The 24,700-nt window shown below is 31.4% G+C and overlaps 1 protein-coding gene across 2 annotated transcripts; it reads right to left on the bottom strand.

Moving 5' to 3' along the window:
• Positions 1-1,216: 1,216 nt before the first annotated feature.
• On the bottom strand, positions 1,217-22,407 carry LOC132717657 (uncharacterized). Of its 2 annotated transcripts, XM_060701179.1 has the most exons (19): positions 21,628-22,407; positions 18,639-18,718; positions 18,157-18,174; positions 15,067-15,181; positions 14,812-14,886; positions 10,841-10,929; positions 10,258-10,331; positions 9,883-9,959; positions 9,429-9,512; positions 8,988-9,058; positions 8,248-8,325; positions 7,190-7,250; positions 6,032-6,092; positions 5,248-5,494; positions 4,786-4,940; positions 4,278-4,393; positions 3,651-3,731; positions 3,192-3,326; positions 1,217-2,509 (listed from the first exon to the last, which is right to left on the bottom strand). In XM_060701179.1, the coding sequence occupies exons 1-19, from the start codon at positions 22,069-22,071 to the stop codon at positions 2,339-2,341; spliced, it is 2,232 nt and encodes a 743-aa protein (XP_060557162.1). In that variant the 5' UTR covers positions 22,072-22,407; the 3' UTR covers positions 1,217-2,338. The 2 variants fall into 2 exon arrangements, with proteins under 2 accessions (XP_060557162.1, XP_060557163.1); XM_060701180.1 differs by lacking the exon at positions 18,157-18,174 and having other exon boundaries at positions 21,628-22,406.
• Between the last annotated feature and the right edge of the window lie 2,293 nt (positions 22,408-24,700).

Genomic DNA, 24,700 nt, shown 5'->3' with positions numbered 1-24,700 from the left:
CGAGAGAATATGGTTCCGCTAAAAGATTCCAGCAACATTATCTCAAATGCTTCTAATAACAAACTTGTATTATGTAGCTGGGTTGTAACCCATAAAAAGAAAAAGAAATTAAAGATGATAAATAATCGTGTTAATAAGTGTTTTGATCTCGCTTTTGATGTTCATATACTACGTTTTTTCATTTAACATCTGTATTGTTTCATTTCATATCTGTATTGTTTCATTAAATATTTGTATTGCTTTTCATAATATTTACTTCACATAAATTAAATTAATATTTAGCTTCAGTACAGATATGCCATGTGAATTTGGGAAATCGTATTATTTTCAAAAGACATAACAATTATCTTAATTTACTAAGATAAAGATATTATATGTATAGGCCAATTTAAAAAAAAAGATTTTTGGTCATATACATGTATATGATTAATAACACAGTTTGATATAAACATAGTACCAAATTTCACTTTTCGTAAATGTTTCTTTATACATTAGAGTCTATGTAATTTAAGCTTTTTAACTTCTTATCTTTACATGTGGGAGAATGTATATACATGTATAGTGTATCATTGTTCGGCACAGATTTTTCTTATCGTAAGTTATTAAGTCTCTTGCGCTCTCTGTACAAAAGATTCAAACAATAATTTGTTTTTATTTACTGTGAATATTTTGATTTATTTAATTCAGATAACATTTTTAATACAGTTGCAATTTACGCACTATTCCGTAACAATCTTTTGTAAGCATTTCCAATAAAATTTCTAAAGAAAGGAAGAAATGTTGACATATTTTAATATTATGAAAAGCATCATCGTTTAATAATGCTCTTATTACATGTTATCTTTTTCCTAACAATAGCTTCTCATAGCATCATAATTTTACTATATTCCAATTTAAATACTGTGTTGCCATGCATGTCTCGTTTTGTTTTTAGCGTTTCATGGTTATTCAGTCCCATTCTTTATGATGCTTGCGGCGGTACTGGGGAGACTGGAGGGGGCGAAAAATTACTTTTCGTCAATCATTATGAATAGATTTATTTAAACCAAAACTGCAGGTTTTTCTTTTTTTATGTTTATTTCCACTGATTATCTTTCTTTTACGAAGATTTCCTCCATTTTTTATCAATATCTTATATACCTACATTCTTCTATGTCTTAGGTTATTGATCATTGTAGATCTACATTATACTATTTATAATATAAACACATATTGATAACAATGTTTATTTCAATAAAAAATAACAGGTATTATTTTCATCATCATTATTTTAATAAACATCATCAATAAATGAATAACATTTCTAAATAAATGTAATTTTATCACAGCTATGGAAGACAAATACAGATAGGGACAAGTAACAGTTTTAACGCATCAAACATTTAGCAAATGCTTGTCTATTTTTATGAATTCAAAGCACATATTTTTAGCACTATTAATTTTAGCACTATATAATCTATAAGTATAAAAAATGAGAACAAAGACCGACAAGATATAGCAGCGTTCATAGAACGTAGCCATCGAGATGATTCAGCCACACAGTACCACATGAAGAACGATACCTAGCAGCATGTGATAAAACTGGACATATGAATAAATAAGCTACACAAATAGCAAATATAATTAGACAAAATACCGAATTCCTCCACCATACAATGAAATATCAGCTGTGTAATAAATAAAACTGGCCATTAAAGAAATAGTGTTTATATATATGGGGGGTAAGAATTAAACCATGGAACCGTTCATTGTTTATGTAATGGACTCCAACACCAACTACATGACTAAATCAGTCAACACTACTGTAGGGACTGACTGTTCTAGAAGCATAGTATTTTCAATACCGCCGTTTACACTCAACATCGACAGTGAAAATCAAAATGCCCATCAAATTAGCAGCGACACTCGTCCAATTCTTGTCATTTAAGTATCTGTTGTAAAATAAGAATGTCTTTTTTAATCACGTTAAAGCATTTTTCCACGCTTACAAGATACTTTAACAGGTTTTCTATTAGATTTTCACTCTTAAATAACAGAAATACATGAACTTCTAGTGGAGCAGAGTTGAGATACTTAAAAGTCTGAATGACTAGGAAAACAACACACTAAGAAAAATCTACAATCACTTCTTGTTTCGTATTGTTGTCACGGAAATAGATAAGTATCACCCAAACGTTCACGGACTCCAATCAGACCTATAATATTGTATTTCTATTGCCGAATCATCAAATTCTTCAGATGATTCCATAAACACACTTATGATCGCTACGAACACCTCCAATCAATCTATTTTCTTTCCTGTTTCAGGTGTACGAAAAAGTTACTACAGGTATGATATCTAGTAAACAAATGCCTCCTGTGTTTTAGTTCCATTTAGAGTAGTTCTCATTGATTTTCTACTGGACACTTTCTCCATTGATTGTATCAACAATGTTTTCTTAAAGGCTTGCCAGTCTACACTCACTTGTAAACTTTCTTGTAACTCTTCTTCGGTCGGATATGGACAAAGCTAAAGCATAGAAAGAGAACAAAATAAAAATTGAGCCGCGTCATGACAAAACCAACGTAATGCGTTTGCGACCAGCATGGATCCAGACCAGTCTGCGCAGATCAGGATCCATGCTGTCTCTACTTGTTATAAGGTTTGTAAGCGATCAGCATGGATCCTGATCAGACTGCGCGGATGCGCAGGCTGGTCTGTATCCATGCTGGTGGCAAACGTATTACGTTGGTTTTGTCATGACGCGGCTCAAATGAAATTCTTGGAGAAAAAGAACAAAAAGTGCATGTAATCTTATTGCAAACTCATTTTATATCGTTTTCGTCTTTCTTATATTATTTTTTTAAACATGTAATATGCTGCATAAGTAAGATTATATCTGTTTGTGTAAAATTTAAAAAAAACCTGTGTATATAAACAACTCATATACATTCATGATAAAATGATGCACTAAAATCTTAAATAGGGGTGATCTCCAGGAAGCAATAAAAACAACAATATTATATGAAAATTGCAGACTCAGTTTGTATCGCGCTTACAAGCATCGCCTTAAGCGGTATTTATTATTCAACACTAACGTGCTGAAATCAATGACCCCGAAGGACTAGAAAAATATAAAAACACTGAAGTGAAGTGAAATACTTAAAAATCATCACAGTACACTATCAGTAATAAATATTATTTGCATTACCTCTTGTCTCATATCTCGTAAAAGTTTTTCAGAAGCATGCTCCAGGTAGAATTGTTTGTTGATAAGTAAACAGTCGGCACCATGGCTTACAACTGAGAAACTAGGCTGGTCTTTTAATATCACATCAGCTAGACCCTGTAATTATATAAATGACGATCCAAAACACACATTCTTAACAATTCTATATATATTTAATCATAATAGGCGAGTGGAACTGAATGACTAAACCATATAAGCAATTCTGTTGAGAGAGCTATGCAAAAAAAGTCTGGGAAACATAAGCTAACAGCATTAAAACATCAACCAAATAACGGTCAGTTACTGAAGAGTCACTAACTAAACTGGTTTCATAAAGAAGAATCAGAAAAAAAAAAATTAACAGCGTAAGTCGAATGAAAGTAATACAATTCCCTATCTTGTAAGCTACTTTCAATTATTATATGACATATATTAACTTACATAAACTTGACCTTTTGTCAAAGTTTGGACATGAACGAACTCCGGGTTTATGTCTGCGGGATTAATCTCAACGTCACTGTCCTGGTGAAATAAAAACACTTGGGTTACTAGTTTTTTGTACAATGAATAATACCCGCCCTACAAGCTGTACTGACTATTATCATGCAATATTATGATGCCTATTAGCTTTAATATAATATAGTAATTTATGACCATTACGTGAAATTAATACAGTTCTTATTGAACAAAATTAAAAAATTATATCAATTAAAATGTGGAGAAAGCTATAAGCTTATAGACACACTCTCGAAGACGTTCCTAGAACCAACCAGAGCTCAACGAAACAACGACTTGCCAATGAGGATGCTTTGAACCACGAGGCCAGCAATTCTTATATTACTATATAGTACAATGCATTAGCAATTCGGCCATTCCGCCACCACTACAAAATTTGAAGGTCTTTCTCTCCTAGCTATCATCATGATATAAGCAATGTAAAATAACAAATCTATATAATTATCTGCACATGTATCTTGTAAAAGTGTTCAGAAAACAAAAGAATACCCATTAATGCTTATGTTGTAGGATATAAGCAATATTTCTTTTGTCATAATTAAATCAACAAACCTTTCGTTTCATTCCCGAGTCAATGTCTTCCATAATGGTACGTATATGCGGTTGGTATCCAAGCAATTCTTTTTCTTCCTCGTGAGCCATACTGTGACTTCTATCTCTTTGTTTACCTTTAAATGATATTCAATAACATAAATGACATAATTTCCATCTTACTTACTAATACTAAATGTGTTGCCGAGCTTTCCATCCTGATTTAATTGAACATATCGACAAGCGTTCCTGTACAAAACAAGAAATTTGGCTCCTTCTCCCATTGCATTTACCTTTTTTATCTGGTCTTTGAAAAATCATAGCATTAGTTATCAATAAGTGAAGAAAAACTCATTATAACACATATAGTATCTAATTAGATTTCAAAATTTCTTTTTGTAAATTTAGAATGAAAACAACTATTGTTTAATTACTCTGTTAAGTTCACAAAAGGTTCACCTGGCTTTTTTACTAATTAACCTTGCTTATTTGGGTAATTTGAACTATTTAAAAGTGTAAAGACGATTACCTAATTTATTATTGACTGTTAACCTGTTGAGTTTTCTCCCTTGGTATTTACTATCTAAAGTATCAATGGCTGTGCCTGAGATAGTCCGAAATGGTGGACCAGCATGGCGATTATCTTCTATATATCTACCAGATTCTATCTCTGATATATCAACCCTGTTGGAGAAGATTTATTGTACATAATTGAATTAAATCACGTATTTAACATGATGAAAAACGTACATTAAACATCGCCTTGCCAAGCAAAGATGAAAAAGACACAAGTTCGGTCTTTGGAAACTGCTGTATCAAATAATCTGTTTTGTTTGTATGTTTTTAGATTTTTTGATAGATTTTTTAAAAGTTTTCATCATTTTCAAGTGGATTTCTTTGGAGTTACATGTATATTTATAACGCGTGAAATAGTTTGCCAATATAACGACTGAAAATGTGTACATGTACATGTTTTATCATTTGTACTCACTTAAATGGCCAGAGGTTTGGTATTTGTGGTTGTTTCTTAGTGTGCTCTTCATCTTCTTGTAAATTCTTTTCTTTCCCTTCAGGATGAACAAAAGGAACTGGTTTACCATTTTCATAAAACTCTATATTATTATCTTCCTCTTCACTTTGGCTAAGTGGTATTCCTAATTCTGGTAGAACCCGGCGCCACTCCGTCCTCTGGTTTACTACTTCACGTTTCTTACTTCCGCTCATGTACTCTATCGCTTCTGAAAACATTTGATAAATAGTTATCTAACCAATAATCAGTAAACTTTCTTGTAAGAAGAGTATTGTTCAACTTTATCTGTTAGTCTTTCTCCTGCTATTTCATCCTTTGAGGTCTAAGTTTGAAAATTTCTGCGCCGCTCCTTTCTTATTAGCGTCTAACTATGGCTCAGTTAGTCTTCATTGTTACGCCGCTTAATAGTTTCATTCACATGTCTGTCATATATAATTTTACGTTCTATTTTTCTATTTTAGTTTAGCAAGGCAAAGATTAGACGTCAAAGATGTATGTAAGAATATATTTCACCTAGTTTACTCTGCATTATTTATTGTGATAGTTTGGCAGTTTATATAATTATCATCATTAAAACAATTTTTTCAGTGTCACCTGAACATTTGTTTACAATACAAAACATATTACTATCATATTGACGGATTACTTTATTTGAACTTATTTGACCTTGTAACATGATAATATAATTATCCAAAAATTATCTTTATGACGTGATTTAAGACTGAAAACTTTTACAAATTATTACTTTTTCGCTTCCATTCAAAAGCTTCTACCCGTTTAAGTTTCTTCAACACTTGGACGCTACCCTGAAAAAAGACAAAAATGTCAAAAGATCTTAATTGTTACGCATTTAAACTAATTCTTTTATTAGTTTTAAATAGACAAAGACATATATTTTGTGCTTAGATATGCATAAAAAGATAATTATAATTGATTTTCTTTTAATGGAGCTATGATTGCTTAGTGATGTAATATTTACAAATATCTATGGCACATGATAGGCTTATATCAGAAAGAAACGTTCGCGATTTTATTTCATATTCGCACTGTTTTTGATGGGTTTTTTTTTGTTAGAAGAAACCTGTTCACCTTCAATTATAGCTTTAACCTTACTTGATTGAACTATATTTTAATGAAATCTGTAAGCAAATAAAGGTAAAGAAATGGGGGAAGCTAATGCGACAATTATGAAACTATTGTATGCTAGCTAGGTTTATTTTAGCCGCGTCATGACAAAACCAACATAATGTGTTTGCGACCAGCATGGATCCAGACCAGCCTGTGCATCCGCGCAGTCTGATTAGGATCCATGCTTTTCGCTTACAAACCCTATAACAAGTAGAGAAACTGACAGCGAACAGCATGGATTCTGATCAGACAGCGCGGATGCACAGGCTGGTCTGGATCCATGCTGGTCGCAAACCCATTATGTTGGTTTTGTCGTGACGCGGCTCAAATTTTGTGTCTGTAACTGGACGACAATGGTTGTGAATGATAACCCTTAAAAAGACCTCAGGGTAGCCAATCGTGAATTTGCAAAATACAGTTGTCTGTGCAACGGTCCATCTATTTTGTTTAAATGATTTTGATATAAACTGTGTAAAATTTTATCACACTGCGTGCTATAGCTCTTTATATGTGGCTTATTTGCAGATGTTTCTAAAGTCAAAATTTTACCATTTACATGTTTGAATGTTGAATACTGCTTAAGCCTGTGCTAGGGTGCGTGAACGGTAGCTTGCAATTACCATTGCCGCTATCAAACCGGGCCTGCAATATTTTCAATTTTGCCGTTTTGGACTTTCTTTTGGTATTCTAGTTCTCTTTATTTTAGCACTACCATTATAAATGTCACTACACAAATGGTTTTCATGCAATTGAATGTTACCATGGTTATACTTACTGATTTGACAATAATAACCCAGTCTGAATAATGTGAATCTCTAACTATAACCTCACCATTTCTGTAACAAAACAACATTACAAGTAGTTCTTTCAGTTATTATTTTACATACTGTAGACAAATGTGATGTTTATGGTATGGGCATTAAAATAACAATATCTTATAGAAAGAAGCAACAACAAAAAGTCGGTAAGGGAGACATAAAGAGGGCACTACTCTTTAATTGGCGATGGAAACATAAATGTGGTTTTATTGTTAAGCAAGAAAGGGGACAGTGTAAATATTTTTAAAATTTTGGTAAGACGCCGTCGGATCTTTGTTTGGATGCCAAAAGAACACATTCACACGATTCAACGAAACTATGTTGATGTATTTACATGCACAATGTTGCGTATTTCTACCGAGAAAAACACCTGAATAATAATAATAATAATAATAATAATAATAATAAAGACTTTTTTTAACGAGAGAACTCATTTGATTAAACATATCAATCTTTCATGATGCCCTCAACAAGGAACAATATAAATTTAACATATTCAAACTATTAAAATACATAAATGTAAAAACATACAGGAGATTATCAATTTGTATACATCAATGCGTGATAAAATCTCAAGTATAAGGTTTTAAAATGGTTAACAGATGTAGCAGACTTAATATAATCAGGAAGGCCGTTCCAAATACAAGATCCAGAATAAACAAAAGACTTACGAAATTGTTCAGAATTTTGTCTAGGGGTATAAAGTTGAAAATCAGATGATGAACGCAAAATGCGAGTATGAACATCTGACGATAAAATGAAATTATTCAATAAATAGGAAGGCGCCTGATTATTCATTATTTTAAACATCATAATAGCTTTTTGAAAAACAACCCTATGTGAAAAGGTCATCCAGCGGAGTTCAGAAAAAAGTTCAGCAGATGGAGTGTCATAATCTTTGTCTAGAATTTATAATAGTCTTGCAGCTCTCTTTTGGAACTTAATGAATGCGGTTTCAAAAACCCATACAAATAAATTATCGCACATGCAGAGATATTATTATTTATGTACTTACTTGAAAAACAGAAATTGACATTTATTAGGATTTTCTTGTAGGATATGTATCGGCCATGCTGCTAGACATGTTAAACTCCTGCAAACAATATAACACTTTTATAACGTTTGTAACAATTGTGATGTTTATATGATCTTTGGCAAATTCACGAATTACTTTTCATTTTTATTAATGAAAATAAATTTTGCAGTATAAGTTTTCATTACACATTTAATAGGTTACTCACTATATAACAAACAATATAGAATAGGAGCAAAGTGGTCAAGGGCGTTGACTTCGAACCGCTTGAGTTTGAAATGCGTTAAGGGACTTTGCATTCTTTCATTTCAGAAAGCTATCCAGCTAGCTCACGTCTTATGTGTCAACTTATGCATGCCTGAAATAATGCACGGAGTGGCACCTAAGGTCTTTCTCCAGTAGTAAAGCAGGACGGTCGGAATATGACCTTTGCAATGTCGATGCGAGTTAAAATCTAATACCAAAACTTATAAAAATAGAATTAAAATAAAATTTGGAAAGTTTATTATTCAATTTTCGAATTAACATACCTGTAAATTTTGTTAAAGGCATGGTATAATAGCAGAAAAAAGCAGAATGAATGCCTCTTCCTTATTGTATAATTTCAAGACATTTCACAAGCTTATCAGTATATTCAAGAAAAAAAGAAACACTTAATCATAATTATACAATATAAAATGTTAAAATGGTAACAACTACTAAACTGGGTTTCAAATACACACTTGAGGAAGATTTCTTGGTCAGGGTCGTTGATGTTTTTCACTCCTCCAGCCATGAATATCTTGTGATAATCCTAAAATATGTGACATAGTAACTAGTCAAAAATATTCATCAAGGTATTATTAGATCTTTTCAGATGAAATGCAAGCAAGTTTCTTTTAGAAAATTATTCGAAATATTCATAAATGATGTTCTAATAGAAAGGTAATTCTTATTCCAAGGGTTATTGACTTCAACTTTTATATACAAATTGTTATAATTTCAAACTATTTTAGACCTTTTAAGTCTTGAATTGCATTCATGGAAAATGACCGCAAGTTAAATTCCTTATTGTGAATAAATCTGTTCTATTATCACATACCATGAGCCGATACTCTGATTATAAATGATATCCAATGGTATTATATGATATTTTTTTAAGTTAAATACATGTAAAGTCAAACCTTTGCTGATATAGACATAAACTCGCATGTTTCCTTGGCAATAACAGTTGAATTCCTCTTTGATTCGTTAATAATTGCAAGTTCCTGTACAAACAAAGCAACAATGAAGTTTTTTTTTTCATTTAGAACAAAATTAGTCTTTCAATTTCCGATTACCCAATCATTATCTAGGCATACAACAGAATTGTACAGAATGTTTTTGGAATGCAGCGTCACAAGCTCATTAATAATGGAAGCTCATTCACGGAAAAATTCATATTCTTGGAGTTATCGTTCGTTAATATGTATAATCATATGTTAATGTTTATAAAAGACGATGCACCATACAGTTAAAGTATCTAAAAAGGACTTGAGCAAGACGCTCGTTATCTATATCTTTTAAAATAGGAATTAAAATCCTCAAACATGTAATAAAAAAGTGTTTTCTTTTTACAGTGATGAATATATAGCTTACCCCAAATGTTTGTCCTTTGTATAAGTGAGCTACTGGTCGAGCATATTTGCTATCTTCATCCATTACCATGACAACAACTAAAACATTAAAAAAATATTCATTATAGCTTGCTTTAACATTGTATTCCCTTGTTATGGTTAGTATAGTTTTAAATACACGTTAGAATTAAAGAAACAACTACATTGTACATTGTATGTTGTTTAATAGAACGTTGACATCTTAAAATAAAAAAAAAATAAAAAAAAACAACAGGTAATATCACATCATCATTCTTGCTTTTTGGTACATTTTTTTTATTATAAATTGGCTATAGAAAACTATATGAACGAATCTTATAATTAAATTGCATTAAATGAGATTTTTAGTATTACATACCTGCCCCGGAAAGAATAAAATAAAAAGCGGACGCTGGGTGTCCTTGTCGTACAATCATTCTCTTAGATTCGTATCTGTAATAATAGAAATATATTCGTATCTGTAATAATAGACATTTAATAATGATAATATAGAAACTGTAATCATAGTAAATACAAAGTAGATAAATATCTGCAAAGGCTATATAAAGCAATTGTAACTGGGCAATAATCCCAAACATATGAGTGGCGTTATATTTTTCTATCTTGTACAAATTTGGAGGAAGATCATGAATTGTAGCACTAAAGTTTATTTTTCATACAGATATGTAAACATCCATTTGACACCAATGAAACTAAAAAAAATGAAGCAATCATTTGTTTCTTTCCATAAAAATACAAATTAAAACATACAAAATTTTTTTTTATATCTAATTGAATCTGGTTAGTAATATCTTCTACATGTAAAAGAGACATAGACAAAGTTTCGCATTAAATGTTGATATATCATATAATAAATATGAAATGATTACAAAATGTCCAATTTATGTATGATATTAACCCAAAGATTTAAAATATGTATATAGGCGTGTGAGTATACATACTTTTCGTATAGTCCAACTTCTGCAATTTTTTCCTGCATTCGTTTAGGATATTCTGAGAAACTCTTTATGTTCCGCAGAGCTAAAGTGACCTACAGTAAAAAGAAAATAATCTTTTATTTTTCAATACTAACTAGTTGATATGGTGTGAATTATTTTGTTGAAACAAAGATGTAATATTACTACATGTAGGCACAAATAATATATCTGATGCAGATTCCAGCCAGTACATAGTTGATGAGCTGAAGGATACAATACACACTGTAAAAACCATCAACTCAAAATGTAAAATAATCATTTCTTCAATTCTACCTAGAAGAAACGACAAACTTGTCAACACCATTATATCTGAAACCAACAACAGGTTTAGAGATCTGTGTGCAGATGGTGGTCACCACTATATCAACCATGACTCTGACTTTATCCTACATGGTACTCCAGACAAGTCGTTGTATAAAGACTATTTACATCTAAATAGAAAGGGTGGAAAACTGTTTGGAACAATCATGAGGAAGGCTATAAACTATGTCCTAGGCATATCTACGATGCCATCTGATGACCATAGCAGTAACACAATGGACAACAAGTCTCATTTTCAGAAAGGGAGGTTTACAGGGAGGAGAGACGAGAACCCGGTCTACATGCCAGTACCAACTTCATGGCTGAGGAATCAGAATTCTTGGGATCGCCGTCGTTAAATAATTGTGAAAGTAATTCATTTCAATATGGAGAAACCAATTTTGATTTGACTAATGAAATTGTAAATGACAATACTTTAAACTATGACTCCAATAAGAATAGTAACTCTTGGTACACGCATAAAGGGTTGAACATACTACATCTTAACATTCACTATTTGTACCCAAAATTAGACGAACTTAAAATTATAATTTCAGAACAAAAGATTGATATACTCTGTTTATGTGAAACGTTTCTAAATGTAAATTTTCTAGACAATGAACTACAGTTGGACAATTTTACACTTTTTCGCAAGGACAGGCCTTCCAATGGAGGCGGTTTAATTATTTATGTTAGAGACTGTTTATCTTTTGTACATAGATCTGATTTAGAAAGTATTTCTATTGAATCCATTTGGCTTGAACTTAAACAGCCTAAATGTAAATCATTATTATTGTGTTATGCATACAGACCACCATCTTCTAAAGTTGAGTGGCTTAATAATTTTGCTATATCCTTAGAAAAATCATATTTAGAGGAAAAAGAATGTATTGTTATTGGAGATTTTAACTATGATATTTTGAAGCATGATAATTGTTCTAAATCTTGGTTAGATCTAATGCAGTCTGTAAATTTTTCTCAGCTTGTTGAATCTCCTACCAGAGTAACTTCAAGCTCTGCTACATTGATAGATCATGCATTTTCAAACATGCCTCAAAATATAGTCGTTTTTGTACCTTCCTTATCCATTAGTGACCATTTTCCAATTTGTCTTACACGCAAACTTTCAAATATCAGTGTTAAAGGTCCCATGCATAAGACAATAACCTTCCGGTCTCTTAAACACTTTGATGAAAATCGATTTTTAACCGAATTGTCAGAGCAACCCTGGTCAGAAGTAGCATCTGTAGAAAATCAAGATAACTCTATAGATTTGTTCACTGATAAATTTTTGTCTGTCCTTGAAAAACATGCACCAACCAGAAAAAAACGAGTAAAGAAGGTCACCCAACCAAACTGGATTAATAAAAACATCCTCGATGCTATTAAAACAAAACACCAGTTTCATAGGGTTAATGACACATATAATTACAACATATGGAAACAACACGTTAAGTCTCTCATATATGATTCTAAGCGACAATATTATAATGATACCATCAATCAAAACAAACACAACCCAAAGAAATTATGGACTGGTCTAAATGAATTATCTGGTTACAAATCCAAGGTTCAAACACATTTTATTGATGATGATGATGGCAACCCGGTTTCTGACCCTTTAATCACTGCAAATTTATTCAACAGACAATTTGTGAATCTCCACCAATCCCATCATACCATTAATCAGACTGGTTATGAAAATCCTGAGCTAGTTGAACTAAATGCATCTAAACTTCAGCATATACCCCCTTTCAAAATACCTAAAATAGAGCTCTCTTATGTGTTGAACCAATTAAAATTGATTGATATTACAAAGTCATGTGGGTCAGATGGTCTCAGTGCAAGGTTTCTAAAGTTATCGGCTCATATTATTGCTCCCATACTTACCACTATATTCAATAACAGTATTCTTAACAATACATTTCCTAAATCATTCAAAAATGCAAAAGTCATTCCTATACATAAAAAGGGTTATAAAAGTGATAAAAGAAATTATAGGCCAATTTCCATACTTCCCTTGATATCACTTATTCTTGAACGTCATGTCAGTTCACATTTAAAGCAATACCTTGAGAAAAATCAACTTCTATACCAACGTCAGTCTGGGTTCAGGTCAAATCATTCATGTAAAACAGCATTGATTAGAATTATTGATGATTGGATTACAGCTATTGACAAAAATGAAATAGTTGGTTCAATTTTCCTTGATCTCTCTAAAGCTTTTGACTATGTGGATCACTCTATTATTATTGAAAAGCTTAGAATGAATAACCTAGACCCTTCATCAGTTGCTTGGTTTTCCTCCTATTTAGATTGTAGATATCAACAAACTTACATATCCGGTTCATATCCATATTCAAGTTCAGTAAGTAAGTTCCTCAGGGCTCAGTTCTAGGTCCTTTATTGTTTTTAATCTATATCAATGACCTACCTTTGTCTATGGAAAAAAACAGAAACTGATATTTTGCTGATGACACCACCCTTACAACATCTGATGTATCCCTTAACAGAGTAGTTGAATCTCTTACTCATGATCTTTTAAATGTCAACAAATGGTGTGATTTGAATCGCATGTCTATCAATGTTAACAAAACTAAGGTCATGTATATTTCCTCAAAACACAAGCAAAATTATATTCATGAAAGTAATCCTTGTATTTTATATAAAACAGAGCAAATTTTCTGTAGCTCTGAAGAAAAATTATTGGGTATTACAATTAATAACACCTTGTCTTGGCAAAGCCATATTGATAATGTTCTTAAAAAGTGTAACTCATTGTTACATTTATTATCACGTATAAAATTATTCATATCTAAACCTGTACGTAAAATGTTTTACAATGCATATATTTTACCACATCTTGATTATTGTTGCATAATTTATGGTAACTGTTCGTCTTTTCTAGAAGATAAACTCATTAAGTTCCAAAAGAGAGCTGCAAGACTAATTCTAGACAAAGATTATGACACTCCATCTGCTGAACTTTTTTCTGAACTCCGCTGGATGACCTTTTCACAGAGGGTTGTTTTTCAAAAAGCTATTATGATGTTTAAAATAATAAATAATCAGGCGCCTTCCTATTTATTGAATAATTTCATTTTATCGTCAGATGTTCATACTCGCATTTTGCGTTCATCATCTGATTTTCAACTTTATACCCCTAGACCAAATACTGAACAATTTCGTAAGTCTTTTGTTTATTCTGGATCTTGTATTTGGAACGGCCTTCCTGATTATATTAAGTCTGCTACATCTGTTAACCATTTTAAAACCTTATACTTGAGGTTTTATCACGCATTGATGTATACAAATTGATAATCTCCTGTATGTTTTTACATTTATGTATTTTAATAGTTTGAAAATGTTAACTTTATATTGTTCCTTGTTGAGGGCCTCATGGAAGATTGATATGTTTGTTCAAATGAGTTCTCTCGTTAAATAAAGTCTTTATTATTATTATTATTATTATAACTAACTCAAAAATATAGAGAGTAATAAATAATTTGACTGATGTTTTCAATTTCCCCAGAATCAGCATAAATAAAACTGTTTGCTGAAACTATTGTCGTCTGCCATATATAATTAAACAATAAATTTGTTGTCTTCTGAACTAAATATATGTGTTTACTTACATGATATACTTCTTGTTCGGTCCGGTGTGAAAATTCTTTTGATAAAATTCTTTTTGTCTCTTCTGGGATTCGCATCTATAAAATGAAAATTTAAAAAGATTTTTGATAATATTTCTATTTGTTATACTGCACGATTGTAATGCCGGTTTTCATTGACAAGGAAAGTGTTCTAAAAAGATATCGTGCGATCCTATAACCATGGTATAATAAAGGGAATTAACTGGATATTATACGATTTGACAGAAGTTAACGTACTTGTCTGTTGGCCTTGAACTTGGACAGATCAATAAGTAAATCATCGGTGTTATCATCTTCGTGGAAATGTAATCTCTTGATGTACGGAGCCAGCTCATCTTGATGTTCATTTAACCTACAGACAGTGATGAAAACTTATTCAATAAAAATATATATATATAAACTTACATTAAAGGCCCATTATGCCTCAGAAATGATTTTTTTTCAAAAAAAAAGGCTTGTTATTTTTTATGTCCTGTTATAATTTCCAAAACGTTTTTACTGACCAATTACCTAAACCATATTATGTTTCTGTTGCTTTTTGCAATAAGTACAGTTGTACTGATTTAGCATTTTGTATGGAAGACAAAATTTTATACTTTGTTTACATTTGGCTACTTTTGTGACATATACTTTTCTCATCAAGTGCTCCTTTTTATGTAACAAGCATCTAACATGCTTTAAAATCATTATTTACAGTTCATAAAATTAATGTTCGCCCTATCTAAAAGGGGAGAAAAAGCATGTGAGGTATAATGTGCCTTTAACGGATTTCCCTCAATAGTCATATCTGCTATCGGCCTTTGCGATAAATACATATTTCTAACATAATTTGCTTTTCACGCCACTGTCTTTAAAATCTCCGATTCAAAACAAAAAGGCTTTAAATAATTTTCCGAAAATTATACTTAGCATATGAAGAGCTTGAATAGTTAATAACATATCTAAATACAAACTGTTTGAAAGACATTGAAAATCTAGGTTTAAATAGAAAACAGAAGCCTTTCCTTTTCATAATCTCCGAGAGTTAATTTGATATAATACATTTGAGCCGCGTCACGACAAAACCAACATAGTGCGTTTGCGACCAGCATGGATCCAGACCAGCCTGCGCATCCGCGCAGTCTGATCAGGATCCATGCTGTTTGCTTACCAACTTTATTACAAGTAGAGAAACTGACAGCGAACAGCATGGATCCTGATCAGACTGTGCGGATGGGCAGGCTGGTCTGGATCCATGCTGGCCGCAAACGCACTATGTTGGTTTTGTCGTGACGCGGCTCATTTGCAGATTGTACATGTACAAACATGTGTTTTTAAATTAACTGTTATGACAGTAATTAATTTTCTCTCTTCAACAAGTTTATATAAAATGTCAATGGTCATTCGGATTACAATTTATCGAAATACGTTATAGCATCAATATAAAGCTTTTTTTCCAATTCAATTAATTTTCTTCCATTTTCTTTATATTTTCGCTGAAAATGTCTTTCTTAAATTACAAATTACTTATAGAACTTTCAACTTGTGAAACGATACTTGACTTGAGGACGTATAATGATAACTTATTTAACTAGACTAGGACAAAAAAGAAAGGACTAAAATTGCATTTAAAACCAACAGTTCATAAATCTTAAGATCAACGTTGCAGTAGAGTTGAAAAAGTAACCATTATTAATTTTAGTATTCTTCTTGAAAATAGTGACATACCTCCCATTGAGAACTTTACAATGGTGAAGTACTTGAATGGGATAATCAAAATTATTAATTCAATTTACGTTAGATATATTGCCAACTGTGAACATCCGAAGCAAAAAATGGTAGATTGCAGCCATTAAATTAAAAAAATACTGATTTTTTAAAAAAAAAAAAGGTCACAAGGGTAATTGTGCAGAATATAGGCCTCCTCGTATTACAAGGATTATAAATCATTATGTTTTAAAGTTTCGTGTCTATTAAACTTAATAGATCGAAAGGTCAATCTGATATGCTTGTCCGTGTTTTACAGTCATTTCGCTAAATTATGATATTGTCATCATAAAAATTAATAAATAGCTAAAGATTAAATTTACGTCTTGAATGTTAACCAACAATCAAAAACGTATAAAGATTAAAAAAAAGAGAGAAGAAGTCTATATAGCATGAACTCTGAGAGAAAAATTGATAATCATTATTATACCATATTATAATAATGAGTTCGTACACAATCCCTTCTGCATTTCCTGTCAATTTTATTCTATTTAAATTATTGTCAAAAAATCATCGACCATTGCTAAATACAAAAAAACGAAACCACCACCTCATTCCTAAAATAAAGGAGTGACGTAATTAACAATAGTTTAAGTGGGTCCTGTCTTCACATAGAAAAGGATCGGGATCAGAAGCCTATAATCCTTATTTTGTTTTTATTACTACGATATCATATTAAACCTACATTTAATCATATTAGACTTATAAACGCACTTTGGTTCAAAATGTAAAAATTTTCAAATTTGCAAACAAACAAACGTATGTATGATTGAAAAATAACAATGCAAAATATAACGTTAACTGATTCAATATAGTTTTAAGATCAATATTGCTTCAAAAGCAAAAGAGTAATTCAAAAACATTTTTTTCTATTTCATAATTTTTTGTCATTTAAAAGTTAAAACAAAATGTTTTATATAAACTGTGTAGAAATTAAAAAAAAAATCTTGATCGTTAATCCTTTGTGAATGCAGGCTAGAAACATCATCTCGAGTTCTTTATTATAATGATAAACACAATAATAATTGCAGTTCCGATGCCGCTCACAAAAATAATGTCAATAATGATGACTTAGTCTATAATGATAATGATGATGTTGATGTTCCCGAAACTGATGATGACGTTCACGAGAATGATGAAGATACTTTTTGATAATGATTAAATGATTTTTATGATAAACATAAAGAATCTGACATAAGTTTAACTTATAAAGAGCCCGAGAAAGTGTTATACAGTGAATTTGTGACAAGCAGTACGAACTTGATGCAAATTATAAGATTTCTTAAGTCACAATATGGTTGCAAGAAATCGCCAACAGTATGATGAAATGATGATACTAGATGGTTACGGCACTCATGATGATTTTTTCAGAATAGAGAAAGCCAACACAGCAAAAAGATAGGAAATGCAAGAAAGATATCTAAAATAAAAAATCGTAGACAGTGTTCTATATCCTATAGAAGGCTTAATGCATTAAGTGCAGAAGCACGAGAACGAATCTAAAGCTGAGCCCGCACGCTTTTTTCTGAAATTAAAGCTCTTTTTTTTTAAAAAAATATAAAAAAAACACCTTTGGTATACCTGTTCTTCTTCTTAAGGCTAAAACACATTAATGTTTTAATGGACAAAATTTAAAAAAAAATCTGTATTAATCTAAGATTGTTAAAACGGTTACACATCTTTCTGACAATGCAATATTTATAACGTAGTCACTGTGTTGATAAAAATAACATACAATAATGATTTACTAGTCGTGTGTTAGTTATTTTTAGTACAAATGTAAAACATTTTAAAAGTATTTTTCTGTTTAGAGAATACAAAATAGTCGGCGTCTGTGCATACAGAATAAAACGGAATAGAACAGAAAATGGTAATAATTATCAACAATGCAAAATAATTTTACTGTATCCAATGCGCGTGGTACAACAGTTACATGCATTTTCTTATTGGTTTTTGGGAAATACCAAAATATATATGTATAATTATATAGCAACGACTTCATCTTGTGTATATATCAGTGTTATGTATTAACATTTAAATGAAAATTACAAAAGAACTCTTACCTCAGACAATGTTGTTTGAAGTTCCTTGAGCAAAATATTGCCAGCTTCCCGGCGAGTCTAAATTTGGCTAGTAATCTTTTCTGAAATGAATAGATTGCAAGTTTAGACCTCCGTTTAGAGTATTGTTTCTTTATCAAAGTTTCACCAATCTCAAGTCCAAGACTATGACGCTTTTTTTTAAGTTTAACAAGCAACAACGGGAGTTTTAATGTGTCTGATGCTTTTTGCCATAACTGTTGACCCCTAGTTCGACCATGACATTTAGCGTCGTCTGTAATGTTCACTGAAACAGATTCCAACTCTGTATTTTTAGTATATCTTCTAGATCTAGTGTTATTTCTAGAACTTGTACGTAAGACTGGTAAAGACATTGTACGAGAAACCTTGACCTTTGACCTCCGACCCTGGCTTTGGGGTGGAGATAATGATGGATTTACAAGCACAACGCGTCCGTCTAACTGATCATCATAGGATGAAACACAAATTTGAGGAATCACAAAACCTTCTCTAACCATTTTCGTCATTATATCATTTATATTTAAAACTGTCCACTTCCGACGATATGTTTATATTTCATATACTAGTAATTATATTCATTTTGATAAATCTATAATTTTTGTTGTTTTCAAAATAATAATAAAACATAAGAATCATATTTCTCTATACATTAATGAATATCTATCAATTAATATTCCGCTCATCACACTGGGGATTTTTTGTGAATCTTCAGAAATCTTAAGATCTCTCACAGGAAATGATGGGGTTTAATATGTTGGACGTCGAGCATCACTTATTATCTCTATTCTATTGAATTTCTAATAACTTTAATCCTTAACGAGCCCGGTTGAATGTTGCCGTATTGAACAGGCAATGATAAGGCACAATTAATTTAGAAAATTTGACATGATCTGAAGTACAATACTTGACATGTTAAGACCGTAGAATTAATACAAGGTGAAAAGGGTACACGTCGTTTTACAGTGGCATCTGCTCGGTCCTTACCGGCAAACTTCGGTCGAATATGAATATCGAGGCTTGCAGCCATTTTAAGTTCAGTTTTTAGTTTCAGTTTTTATTAAACCAAGGCATATAATATGCAACTGGTTATAACAACAAACAAACAGAAAAATAACAGTCAAAAATCACTAATATATAAAAATACAATTATGACTAGCTAAATAAACAAAAAGGAGATCATATTGTTCATTTCAATTGTATATTGTAATATGTATATGATACATGTATATTGTAAAATGTATATGATACATGTTAAAATGTTATGGTAAAATGTCAATTGTACATTGTATATCAAATGTGGTAAGATGTACATTGTATGTGGATTGTGGTAAGACGTACATTGTATATGGAATGTGGTAAGATGTACATTGTATATCAAATGTGGTAAGATGTACATTGTATATCAAATGTGGTAAGATGTACATTGTATATCAAATGTGGTAAGATGTACATTGTATATGGAATGTGGTAAGATGTACATTGTATATCAAATGTGGTAAGATGTACATTGTATATCAAATGTGGTAAGATGTACATTGTATATGGAATGTGGTAAGATGTACATTGTATATGGAATGTGGTAAAATGTACATTGTATATGGAATGTGGTAAGATGAACATTGTTTATGGAATGTGGTAAGATGAACATTGTATATATGGAATGTGGTAAGATGTACATTGTATATGGAATGTGGTTAGACGAGTAGTTGTATAAAATCGGTTTTAAGGCACCTGTAAAAAAGTCATGGAATATAAAAATTTACCAATTTATACAGACTGTGATCATATGCGTTCTAAAATAGTGTAATTGCTTATTAGATAAAAACTTAGTATGCAATGCTGTAAAAGTAAAAGTTAAAGTGTACGGTTGTCCTTTATTTTCATAGGATTGATCTACGTATGTCGCTGTAAGGTATTTTATAAATTTCTAAAAACATGTCATTGAATTTAACTATCGTTATTTGTTGATTTTCACGTAGGGCGACTCATATCATCAGAAACGACAATTCTATACGCCCAAATTTACGAAAAATATTTATTGTAAATTTTATATAAAATAGTATGTTAGCATTTTTATTAAAGTTACTTTTATTCTCTCTATCAAATCAGTTGAAACTAGAAAACATCTTTCAAACGTTTGCGTTTCTAAATAATAACTCTTTATCGGGTTTGTAAATAATTTCAAAAATTATTATCTTTGATGTCATGCGAAGTATCGCTCTAGCATTAGTGGTATATATCCTATATTTTTATGATAAAAGGACAAGTATTAATTTTTATGTAATATATTTTGAAGTGGCCTGTATACTCGTTATCATATTCTAAAGTGTTTGAAGACACCCGGTGTTATATTTTTCTCAGGTTATGAGATGATGTCCTTCATAATTCTGAAGAAGTCAGAAAAGAAAGAGGTCTTTGATGGGCGTATAATGAATACAAAACATAGTTAGTATATAAAGAACTCTTCTCTACATATTTTAGGAGGACCATTAGATAATGCCAGATGAATGCATTGAGCTTATACAAACACTCAAAGTCGTATAGTTATGTCTTTAAAGGCCCATCTCACGTGGAAAAAAATATGGTAAAGAATTTAATACCATGTTCTCAGTAACAGTTGATATAAGCAAAACTGGACTAGATAATTTGTATTCATTTTCATTTGATTGTCTCTTTCCCTATACACAGATTAACGTTTAAAGTAAATGAGAAAGCTAAATACAAATGACAACGTGTAAATAAAATGAAATGATGAAATGTGAAATAAAATGAATTGTAATGAAATAAATAGATAAATAAATAAATAAAAATTTGCTTAAATATGATACTTAGTTAACATATATTGTAATTTGCGAGTTCCAACAATAAAACAGGAGAAATAACATCAGGAAAGATGATATAAGGTATAACTATTCTGCTCTATATTATGTAGAAAATTAATGACCATTCCTATACATGTATTTAGATCTACCTTCCTATATTCCTCTTCATCAGTATTATCGCTCGTGACTGTTGACCTACGCCGCATGATCGACCCTCTTCTTTGATAGAAGGGGGCATATAATACATGCTTTTTATCCAGTCCCCCATGATGTAAATGCGACTGTTCACTTCTTGGTTTAAAAAGACGTGGTGAAGTTGGAGGATGAATCACTCTAACTTTACAAGAAACTGGCCGATCCAGTCGAGATCTTTCGAAGTTGAATGTTATTTTAACTGCAGGAGACGGTGTTAAAGACGCTCTTTTAGTCATGAACGTTTTGCGACCGGGACTTGGCGGTAAACGTAATAATCCTAGAGCTGTCTGACCACGTTCCGCAACGTGCACTGTCTTACGACGTCCATGTGACGTCATACGATGCCTATGTAAGAAATCCTGAATTTCCGGCATTTCTTGTCCGTATTCGTATTCCATATCACTTGCTTTTATAAAATTATGTCCACTCGTATGTCTGTTTGTATGATTTTGTTGACTTTACTGAGTTTATTTATCACTAAAATCCATTTTTAAATCAATACAGTAAGATCTCAAATCCTTAACGTTCACGTATCTCTACCCAGTGACAAATTTTGTTTCAAGATTTCGTTATGACTCTGTTTTAAGTAGCTCATTAAAATATCAGTGTACAGCGATTTTTAAATCATACAAGAGAATATTCTACATAGCGACCTTGGTATGTTCAAAAGAAAAAATGAAATGTTATCCATTGGAAAAAAATTATGAAACTATCAAAAAATTGTTTTAATTTGACTAGCTAGTTTGATAACGGTAATAATTGCTGTGATTTAGATCTTTTTGATAAGAATGTTGAAGTAAAGATTGTATTTTCATGAACAAATAAGACAATTTGAGCCAATATGGAGAGCCCTTGAATAAATAAACTATAATTCTACAATACATATGTATAAAAACCAGTGTTTAATTTGGATATTAGTTAATTGAATATTCTCAAAACAGTGGGAATCTGTTTGTAGAAAGATTTAAATACTGAAATTAAATCAAATAAAGAAAATATACAAAACGTTAAAACCAAGTCAAACATAATTAATTATTATGTAGCTGTGAAAAAGAGAACAGCCCGCAAAACAATATTGACATAAATGCATTTTTTTCCTTATTTTTTCCCGTACAAATAGTTTATAAAAATAATGAATCTGAGGGATGCACATGCAATAGTTTTGTTGTTGCAACGTATTTCAACAAACTTCGTCGGTTCCATCATCTATAAAGCGTTTGCAAAGCGTCTCTTGATTTTCGAAACATATGCCGAAGTTTATGTCGTTTGTAAACAAATTATGTAAAAGGCAGTATAATAATCAAGTGGTTTTTACTAGGTCAGCATCTCGCGAGACGCAGAGGAGACGAGCGTTATCCTTAGAAGTAAAACCTATCAGGACAGCCAGATCTAAGTAATCTTAAATACTGCCCCTTTATTTTTATTCAGTTCCTCCCAGAAATTTAACTATGACTTTAAAAAGATAATGTAATGACACTATGCCATTACGTCATTCCAGAAAACTCTAGTATTAAATTGTGCTGGGTCATATTTGTGTATATAACTTTGCTATATTTTGTTAATGTATGTACAAAGTGAGACTTAAATTAACAAATTGTCTGGCTTTGTCTTGCATGGAATATCGCGGAATATGTTAAGGTATTATAACAAATTGCTTAATCATGACGTTGAATAAAACGTAATTGAATGTTGTATGTTACGTCAATTAAATATAGATAACGTCAACTGCAGACAAGAGTACAAGTCTGCAGAACGGATCTTAGTTCTTTTCGATACTGGCGAGCGAATAAACCTTCAGATCTTCAGATTTATTTTTTCCCGAAGGTGTCACTGATGTAGTTAAGATCATGTAGCGAGTTTCCTGTTTCTAGCTGTAGAGAGAGAAAGACCAAAGATGGGAGTAAACGTTTGTTATGTTGATGAACGTGTCTTTGATAGAGGGTATAATGAGTGCATGTTCAATACTGAATTTATTGAACGAGTTAAATAGATTTAGTAATGAAGATAAACGAATATAATATTCTTTTTTATCACATATCCAAAATAAGAATTATTAACGGTAAAAAGATCGCTTTTTCATTGAAGCGCTTATAGTGTAACGCCAATATTTTTACCACGTTGTTTTACGTCTTCATGCTCTGTTTGTATAACGCAAATGACGTCATGTCAAAATATGCACGGCGGTGCAATACCGTTTTTACGGAGTCGCAAAAGCAGCACGGTTATGTGGTGCAAACGTTGAAGCGTTATCTATGCAACCTTAACAGAACTGCATAACTATATTCTGATTAAGGTAATCTACCTGTCAAAGGTTCGTATGAGATCAGCCAAATTCGTAATTCTTCGTTATATCATAATTATTTAGAAAGCGTTCGATTCGCATGATATTTAGTTTATCTTGGTCATTTTGAAACTAATTTCAAAACTTCAAAATGAAAAGAAAAGAAATATAAACTGATCAACCGGTGATTTGCTTGAAAAAAGTGGAACTGCTTAACATTTGAACTTTGCAAAATGGTTTTTCGATTGTAGTACGTAATAATTGTAATGAAACGGAAAATGCTGATGAATAAAATGACGTCAGAAGAAGGCATGGCGATGGACAATTGTAATATATCAAAATTAAGCCGTTCACAGGAAGATGGGTGTATTTTTATCTATAATTTATTACATTATCCGGAAAAAAAATCATGCAGGCATTAAGAAAACCCACCTATGCTATACCACAGAACTAATCAATATAGATTTTATAATTTAGCCCAAATGTACTAATCTATTTACACGTAGATGACCAAAGATCACGACGTAACGCCGATACGTTACTTTGATGCCAACTTAATTATTTATAATGCATTGCTATATCAATTTAGAAAAACTACGAAACTGTATTTATTTTACATCTTCACCAAATCTTAAGAGTTGTATGCAATAGTATTCTCAAGTTATTGGTCGGACAAGCTTTAAGAGGTCAATGCCACGGCGACTCTGCCCTCTGACCTTTGACATACTGATAAATACAAATAGTGG

The sequence above is a fragment of the Ruditapes philippinarum genome, unplaced genomic scaffold (genome assembly GCF_026571515.1).
Source record: "Ruditapes philippinarum isolate M1 unplaced genomic scaffold, ASM2657151v2 ctg282_1_1_1_1, whole genome shotgun sequence".
Taxonomy (NCBI): Eukaryota; Metazoa; Mollusca; class Bivalvia; order Venerida; family Veneridae; genus Ruditapes; species Ruditapes philippinarum.
This window is presented reverse-complemented; position numbering and strand designations above follow the sequence as displayed.

What these genes read in the sequence shown, in the direction of transcription:
- LOC132717657 (XM_060701179.1), bottom strand. Translation starts at nt 22,071, where the DNA reads ATGGAATACGAATACGGACAAGAAATGCCGGAAATTCAGGATTTCTTA. An exon ending in AGTTCAAGGCCAACAGACAA is followed by an intron (nt 14,887 to 15,066) that starts GTACGTTAACTT and finishes TTCATTTTATAG; the next exon opens with ATGCGAATCCCAGAAGAGAC. An exon ending in ACTCGGGAATGAAACGAAAG is followed by an intron (nt 3,732 to 4,277) that starts GTTTGTTGATTT and finishes TTATTTCACCAG; the next exon opens with GACAGTGACGTTGAGATTAA.